The sequence below is a fragment of the Akanthomyces muscarius genome, assembly GCF_028009165.1.
Source record: "Akanthomyces muscarius strain Ve6 chromosome Unknown contig_16, whole genome shotgun sequence".
Taxonomy (NCBI): Eukaryota; Fungi; Ascomycota; class Sordariomycetes; order Hypocreales; family Cordycipitaceae; genus Akanthomyces; species Akanthomyces muscarius.
This window is the reverse complement of record NW_026611617.1, coordinates 1,296,798-1,305,311: the sequence shown is the minus strand read 5'-3', so window position 1 is coordinate 1,305,311 and position 8,514 is coordinate 1,296,798. Positions and strand designations below refer to the sequence as shown.

General features: G+C 50.1%; 2 protein-coding genes across 2 annotated transcripts; one reads left to right on the top strand and one right to left on the bottom strand.

Annotated features, from left to right (window-relative positions):
- Nucleotides 1-536: 536 nt before the first annotated feature.
- On the top strand, nt 537-2,226 carry LMH87_008470 (uncharacterized protein; the record flags this gene model as incomplete). The annotated part of the gene is made up of 2 exons (XM_056198764.1): nt 537-907; nt 960-2,226. The coding sequence occupies 2 exons, from the start codon at nt 537-539 to the stop codon at nt 2,224-2,226; spliced, it is 1,638 nt and encodes a 545-aa protein (XP_056057571.1).
- A 613-nt stretch (nt 2,227-2,839) lies between these two features.
- Nucleotides 2,840-7,723, bottom strand: LMH87_008469 (uncharacterized protein; the record flags this gene model as incomplete). The annotated part of the gene is made up of 9 exons (XM_056198753.1): nt 2,840-3,437; nt 3,489-4,307; nt 4,390-5,836; nt 5,897-6,130; nt 6,221-6,500; nt 6,557-6,783; nt 6,839-7,370; nt 7,437-7,519; nt 7,591-7,723. The coding sequence occupies 9 exons, from the start codon at nt 7,721-7,723 to the stop codon at nt 2,840-2,842; spliced, it is 4,353 nt and encodes a 1,450-aa protein (XP_056057570.1).
- Between the last annotated feature and the right edge of the window lie 791 nt (nt 7,724-8,514).

The window sequence follows — 8,514 nt, the reverse complement described above, 5'->3', positions numbered from 1 at the left end:
ACTCACTTAGGTGGCCTACTCGCTTATAAACTATATTAGTTCTAAAAAGGAAATTATTTAAAGCACACCTAGACCTTTATAAATTTACTAATAATTTAGAAAATATCTAAAAGTTTAAAGTATACTTATAAGAGGTGTAGGTAGTAATTAGTAATAGCTATATTATAAAGATTCTAGAGTTATCGCCTCGCTGGCTTGAAGCTGTTAAAGCTATAGGGGGTTATTATATACGATATTAATCCTTAGTTAATTATTAATCTAGAAATCTAAATACTTCTTATTTTACTCTTAAATTGCGTGTATAGGAAGTACTTTTATTCAGTGCCCTACATGCCGAAAAGTAACACGCCGCATTTTAACAACTAACTTTTTGTGGGGTGCTGTATTTTTAGGCTAGCGCTGACAGGTTGCATGCACCTTAGTGAGCATAAAAGTAGTCACAAACGCGAAGTCTCACATAAACACAAGAACAGAACCAGCTTCTCTGTGGTCGTGTCACGCTCTCATTTCCGCATACAGAGCGAACCAGCATCACGATGGATTTTTTTGGGTCTAGTCGCTTTACAGACCATGTGAACGCCTTGATGGCGGAGCATCACGTTCCGGGCATCTCAGTCGGCATTGCGGTAGGCGACTCCGCAACAGCAGCGCGAGGGTTTGGATTCGCGTCTGTCGAAAGGAATGAACCTTGTACGCCAGAAACTGTGTTTGACGTTGCTTCTTCTGCCAAATCACTCACTGCGGCGGCCGTGGCCTTGCTGGTGGACGACAATAAGAACCACCCCAAGGTTCAGTACGATGCTACTATGTCGGCGCTTCTGGCGGATGACTTTGTCATGCCAGAAACCCACTACACCGATGGAGTAACGGTGGAGGATGTTTTGAGTCATAGGACTGGTATGGCGAGGTGAGTAGTTTGAAACCCTTTTGATTAGAGGTTGGCTAACGAAACCTGTTAGCCATGATAATTCCTACATGGGCACATACGCTGCACAGCCAGACGATGCTCGTTCCATAACCCGGAATCTACGTAACCTGGCTGTCGCAGCTCCACTCCGTTCTCGTTACCTCTACTGCAACATGATGTACACAGCCGCAACGCACCTGGTCGAAGTGGAAAGCGGCATGCCCTTTGCCCGCTTCCTCGAAGATCGCTTCTTCAACCCGCTCGGCATGAATTCAACGGCTCTGCAACCTGCCCTGGCCCGTGAAAGGGGGCTCGGTGACCGCATTGCCAAAGGGCATCTTTGGAACAAAACTTCATACGACGAGTTTGACAGCCCGGACTGCCCCGAAGGCCAAGGAGCCGGCTCCGTCATGTCCAGCGCAGCCGATTTTATCAAGTGGGTCAAAGCGCTCATGAATCGCGAGTTTCCTATCAACGACAAGGTCTACCAGGGCTTGACCAGGATGCGATCAATTGTCAACCCCGGTGCAAAACGTCTGAAGCAACACACGACTCCTGCTATATATGCAGCTGGAATGGAAGTGTGCTATTACAGAGGTCAGATGTTGGTTGGCCATGACGGAAACATTGCTGGTTTTGGTAGCCGATTTGTGTTTTTGCCAGAAAAACGACTTGGTGTCGTGGTTATGGGCAACTCTTCCGGTGCAGGGGCTCTTTCCACTGCTGTTATTAGGGCTCTGGTAGACGAGGTTCTCGGGCTCCCAGCTTCCGAAAGGCAGCTTCGAACCAAACCAAAGGAGAAAAAATTACCCACTCGCCCGGCTGCTGTTTCAGTGAATGTGACCACTGAAAATGCAGGAGACAAAGGGTCGTACGCGATGGCTCCCGGCACAAAGAAGAAGCAGGCGAGGAATGCAGGCAAGCCGGTAGATGCTACTTCAAAAGCTTCCGCGAATGAGAGAAAAGCGGAAAAGCCTTCGAAAAAAAAAGCAAGGTCACTGCCCCCGCAAGAGGTACCGCTGGACGCTTACATTGGCACCTTCACAAACATTGGTTATAAAAATTTGACCGTGGAGATGAAAGACGAAGCGCTTTTCGTGGACGCATGCGATCGCGCGTTCGGGTTTACCCTGAGCTTTGAACACAAACGTCATCAGAGGGAATATATAGCACACCTGTGTGATGCATTAGAAGGTGGCGACGATCCAATGGATGCCGAATTTGTATTTGAGGATGACCGGGCTGTGCGACTGGGCTTGGATCTCGAGCCGGCGATTCGGGATTTGATCTGGTTTGATCTGGTTAGGGACGCGGAATAATAGTAGCCGCAACTGGGGATGGGGAAATTTAGACTCATTTCATGGAGCTTTTGTTGTTCTTCTTTTTTTCACAACAGATTACAAAGTAACTAAGAAAGAAGAGCGAACAGAATGAGAATAAAAAGAGACAAAACCCTTTTTTTCATTTCATGCGGACTTTGGTCCAATGCAGTTATTTCAGGAAACGTGGGAATGATGCTACAGTTTTACACAATTTTCTCTGAGCCCAGAACACAAAAAAAGGACGAACAGAGAGCAAAGAGAGCATTTTTCTTTGGTATTAAGTCGCGCAGCTATTTTTACAGTTCTGCGGAAATTGTAACGATCTGACGACTCAGCATATCTAGCCACTGTGGGCTCTTGATGACTCGGCCTCGTGCCAGCACCGAACCCCTCACGATTCGGTGCCGAAAGGGCCAGGAGGCTTTTAGGGGCTTCAAGCTTAGTTATTATGCGCAAGCAGTAACTAGATTCCATCAATAAGATCGCCTTCTCTGTGTCATACGCCCTGCCGGGTTCTCTAAGTGAATAAACGTTACAGAAATCCTCGCTGTGTAGGGTAGCGGGGCCAGGCAGGGCAGCACCTATTTACCAAAACCCGAGCCGATCCAGTCTAACCACGCCTCTGACCATCAAAGAGAGCTTTGAAAGCAGAACCGGATTTGGCTAAGAGCTCTTGCGGCTGACCAGTCTCCAATATGACTCCCTTATCTAGGAGAATGACTCTACTGTAATCGAGAATGGCGTCCAACTTATGCGCAACGGAAATGACCGTGCGAGTTTCAAACTCCTTGGCAATAACGCTCTCCATCAAATTTTCAGACTCTTCGTCAACGCCGCTTGTTGCTTCATCCATTATGATAATGTTGGCGCTACTGAGAGCTGCTCGGGCAAGACAGAACAGCTGTCGCTGACCATGAGACAATGTTTCCTCATTCATGTCCTCATCCAGACCGCCGCGAGATTGGAAGAGTTCCCACAGACCTACAGACTCCAAAACCTCGTGTATGCGATCGTCTGCGGCGTCTTCGGCAGGGTCTATGTTGCAGCGGACGCTGCCATGGAGAAAGAAGGGCTCCTGAGGAACGGAATTGAGTCTTGAGCGAATCAACTGGCGGGGCAGGGTGCTGATATCGACTTGGCCGATATGGATGGACCCCCCATCAAGCTCTAGCATCCGGAGGAGAGCAGAGATGGTTGATGATTTCCCGCTGTAGCAACTAATTAGTCTCGGTACAAAAGTGCCAATTCTGTAAGCTTACCTTCCAGTGCGCCCACAAATCGCAACCTTTTCGCCCATATTGATCGTGAAGCTCAGGTTCTTCAAGATTGGTTCAGATTCGCCGTCATAGGACGCAGTAACGTTTTTAAACTCAATGGTGGCAGAGGAATCGGGCCACTCTTCCGGAACGGTACCATTCTCGCCCGTCTGGTTCTCGTTCTTGGTTTGCAGTACGTAGGATCGAATTCTCGAAATGGCACCGAGCGCCATTTCCACCTGTGTCCATTCTGCCACGAGGACTTGAAGAGTTGTGCTGAACGTGACCACTTGGAAAAGAGCGACGCCCAGGAAACCAGTCGATCCACCCCGTATGTTTGTAGCAAGCCCGACAAGAAGGACCGCAAGCCCCGCGACAAACAAGTCCAGCACCAGTGTCAGCCATCGCTGAATACACCACAGGGTGTAATAGGGCTTCTGAGACGAGTTGAGAGCATCGCGGTTGTTGCTCTCGTATTGAGCAACCCACCCAAAGGAACGAATGCAAGAGATGCCGCCCAGAGTTTCCAAGAACTGCGAGAAAAGGGGTGCTTTGGCCTCAATGTCGAGAATTCGCACCTGGCGCGACGTTCGTAGGTAGTAGAGCTGAATAATAGCAATAGCAGCAATGCAAAAGGGAATCGCAATGGCAACATAACCTGAGCTGATGAAGACTAGGACAGCGGACATGACTGCGCTAAGCAGCTGGAAAACAGTTTGATCTAGAGACTTGGGGAGATCATTGTCGATCAGCTCAAGATCCTGACTGAATCTGTTGATGATTGTTCCTGCATCGGTTGATGTGACAAAGGACGTGGGGGCCCTGTTGCTTTTTGTTAATCGACGATCAATCCATGCAGTTATGGCTCCGGCGTCCCACAACATTTATTTCGACGGGCGCTTACCTCATAGTTGTAGTCAATAGCATCTCGTGAAACTTCTTCGAAGTTCGAGGAATCACCACCAGGTTGAAGACGCTGTCCGCGAGCGAGCAGCCTAGAAGGGTCACGCCGGCAAGAGCCCCGTACACGCCTAGATAATATCCAATCCGCTCATTTGGGTGCTCTGAGTTGTAGTTTGTCCATTTCTGCAGCCAAACAGAAGGAAAGCTGACACCAAACACGAACACGGAGCAGGCGAAGAGGTATGCAAGTATTGGCCAAACCCCAGCCACTCTGGCATAGAATGCGTAGACTTGGAGGTCACCGGGACGTGCTGAGTCATCGTCGCCCGAGTCTTCATTCGCATCGAGCGGAACTCCAATTTCCTGCATGGTTTCGTCAGAGATTTCCAGCTCTGGGCGGTGTGTAACGACGGGTTCGTCGTGGACGGAGTGGTGCGCAAATGCAGAATCAGCACTAATAGCCTCCCACCTGCCCTGTCGCGCGACTTGGCCCTTTTCATTGAGAATGATGATGTTGTCGGCAAACTGAAGGTGGGAAAAGCTGTTTGTCGCCATGATGACTGTGGATTCCATTTCTTTCAACAACCCTCCAGGTCCAAATACCCGCTCCAGAATACCGCGCTCCGTGACACGATCGAGGCCAGTCAAGACATCGTCTAGGACCATGACAGGGCGCCTCGAGTACAAAGCCCTGGCAAACGACACGCGCATCTGTTGACCACCGCTGAGTCGAGACCCGCGGCTGCCGGTGTTGGTCTGATCTCCGTCAGAAAGCTCCTGGAAATCCCTCAGCAGCAGACAAGCTTGCGCAACAATGTTGTACCATTTTCCCTCAAAGTCTAGTACGCCAACAACGTTGCTCTGGATAGACCCCCATGTGATCCAAGGCGTCTGTGGACAGAATGCTGCCGTGGAGAAGCATGTCGTGACTTCTCCAACGACTGAAGCCATCTCGCCAAGGAGTAGTCGCAGAAATGTCGACTTGCCACACCCGACTGGGCCGAAGACCATTGTAGTCTCGCCTTTCTTGATGGAAAGGTTGAGGTTCGCCAACACCGGGTCGCCCTCAACGCTGTATGCTGCCGAAACATTCGCAAGAGTGACTGCGTCATCTGCGTTCAAATCTTGGTGATGTGAAGGTGCCTTTTCGAGAATGCGAAGCTTTTCCTTTTCATCATCTGATATTGAAGGAGATCGATTGACAATTACACGGTAGTCCTCGCGCTCGTCCGACTCCAAGTACTCTTGAACGCGACGGAATGAGGTTCTGACAGTCTGAATATGTTCAAAACCATCTACAATATGGATGAGCGGTTGATTCATAAGCTCAAACAGGCTGAGCGCAGCAAAAGCAACGCCCTCAGTGAGAGTCGGTGTGCCTCTAGCTTTCGCTAGTATACTGTAGACACCAAACCCCCAGACAGGAGCCACGGCAGAGGATGCAAAATCTTGAGGGAAAAAGTTAGCAACGTTACTCGACCTCAGCCGTTGAATGGTAATTCACTTGCAGGAAACGGTCACAAAAATGTTTAGTACTCGATAGCGCAGAGAAGCGTGAATCTCTGCCCATCGGAGACGCCTAAGAGTCGTGGAAACGAGATCAGAAAGGCCAGTCATCTTGACCGCCTTCATCGAGCCTAGTGCCTTTGCAGTTACGGCCAAGCGATCTTCAATTGCGTCTAGCCATGGCGACTGAGCATTACCAGCCGCGCCAGCAATTGGTAGACCGGCAATCGTGAATACTGGCGAGCGTTAGCAAAACAAGTCCTGCTTTTGCAAAGTTCCAGGGCCTGCCACTCATGCATTTCCCTCTCCCTAGGTCGCAAACTCACAAGCAATCCAGATAATTGGCGCTATCATGGCAATACCGAGTCGTCCGTACAGCAGCCAAAGGGCGATGGCAATGTCCAAGAGGCTTGCGTACAGCTCATGAATCAGTGGCAGACTGTGTCCGATGCGATCGATATCGGCGCTCATGAGCGTTATGGCTTCCGCATCGGTCACATTCGCAACGTTCATCTTTAGCGTCTTGTTGTAGATGAGGGCAATCAAGCTCCCGCGATATAGTGTGAGAAGTCGATATGTTTTGTGCTGATAAATGGTGTAGGAGACCTGTTGCGTTCTCCGTCAGTTCCAAAAGCCAGACAACCGCTCCAGCCGACACTTACAGCGATCCCAATATATACGATACCATAGGCAGCAATGAGGCCATATGCAGTCGAATCGGTGTTGGCCACGCGTTGTTCATCGATAAAGTCAAGGACGCGCTCCAAGAGAAATGGCTGCGCAAAGAGGAAGCCGCTATAGCTGAGTCGGGGCAATACGCCCGCTAGGAACTGCCACTTGTAGTGGCGAAGAAACTGCCAGAACAGAGCATGACTGGACGATTTGGACGCTGTTCACAAAGGTCAGACGGTTGTCCACGAGTCGACAGGCGGTACCACGCTCACATAGTTCCCATTCTTCCATCAGCTCGACGGGACGCGCCGCAGATTTAATCTCAGCATCGAGCGAAAACAGTTGCTTGAGCGTCAGTTTGCTACCAAAGCCCAAAGTGAAGAGTGGGTTGAGCCAAATGAAGAGCGAGCGGTTTAGCACGCCGCTGGCTTCTTCGCGAGAGACTTCGGCCCATTGCGGTCGCAGCCACTGTCTCTTTTCCACGTTTTCGGCAATAAATAGTAGCAATTTTACGCCATACCCAACCGCGTTGACAATGGCGACAGCGTCTTTGCCAGTGTAGTAGAAGAACAGCGTTCGTGTGCGAGCGAGATCGAGAATGAGAGACACGCCTAGAAATACAATCAAGGGAGTCGACGGCCGGAGCACGTGGAAATGCTCACGGTGCGAGCAAATGAGCATTAAAACTGACCCAACGATACATAGAGCCAAGCAAGCGACCGTCGTCTCGGTTCTGGGTATGCCTCGCGAGACCCAGAGTGCTAACTGGACTACCCGCAGAGCCACGTCGGCGGACCACAGGAGCTGGAACCGTTAAACGTTGTACAAAGGGCTGGCTGGCCAACATCTCGGGCGACGTTTCTTACTTACCAGTTTGCTAGACAGGAGCCAGCCGGTCGTGACTTTGGCTGTCGCAGAACGTAATTGGACAAGGCGACCGATTACCCAGCATACTGAATCGCGTCAGCAATTTTTATTTTTTATTTATAAAAACAAGACCTGTTCAGGCGGGGCTCACACTCACTTGCCAGACTCAAGGGTAAAATTGTCAAGACAGTCTCTTCGAAAAGGAGCGTAAAATCAAAACCGGCCCTGCACGGCGCCGCCACCGCAGGCCCAAAGACATTGTCCGCGGACACGGGACACGACAGCGTCATGATTGGGACTTTTTTTTTCCGACAGTGCTGCAATTTTGACTGAGCAAACGATACTCGTACTACACAACACTTTTACGATTGGCAAAGTAAGAAGCGCGCCACGGCAGTCTAGCTATGCAGAAACCGTAGCAAGCCCTCAGCGAGCGATTGTTAAGTAGCGGCTCAAACGTCGAGCCGCAGATGACTGCAATGGCAAGCGGGGTTGGAAAAACTAATGCCGCTTCTGCCTTTCGTAACGCTGACAGGTCGTGGGGACTGCTCTCGGTCTGGATCCCTCTTTTGTGTATTTAAATGTTACTTAGTTTCAGTCTTATTATTCGATTGGGTAGTGATGTACCACTGCGTGCTTACTATGACACCACACAGCAGGCAGGCCGCGACCTTTGTACATGGTGCATTTAGACCGGGTCCCTACAAATAGGGGTCAAGTGAGTGGCAACAAATAAGCATGCAGCTCTTGTGCGTCATTTTCCTCACCGAGTAATTTTTTTCCCCGTCACCATATTTTCGTCTGTTGATTTTCCTCACCGTGCGGAGCTACTCAGCCGCCACGCTGACGTGCCAAGTGTGTACCGATGCAGACGCCCAGGTGGCTTGGCAACGTCCGTGGAGCGGCTTAGTATGGAGCCCAATATGGACTAACTAACTAGTAGTAAATTATACAGATTAGTGCCTCGTTACTTCCGAGCGCTAATGTACGGCGGCGATTTGGTGGCAGTCATGTGGGTGACCAAAAAGGACGGCCGGTCCACCTCCAGAGATGTCATGGAAAGACACAATTTCTCTACAGG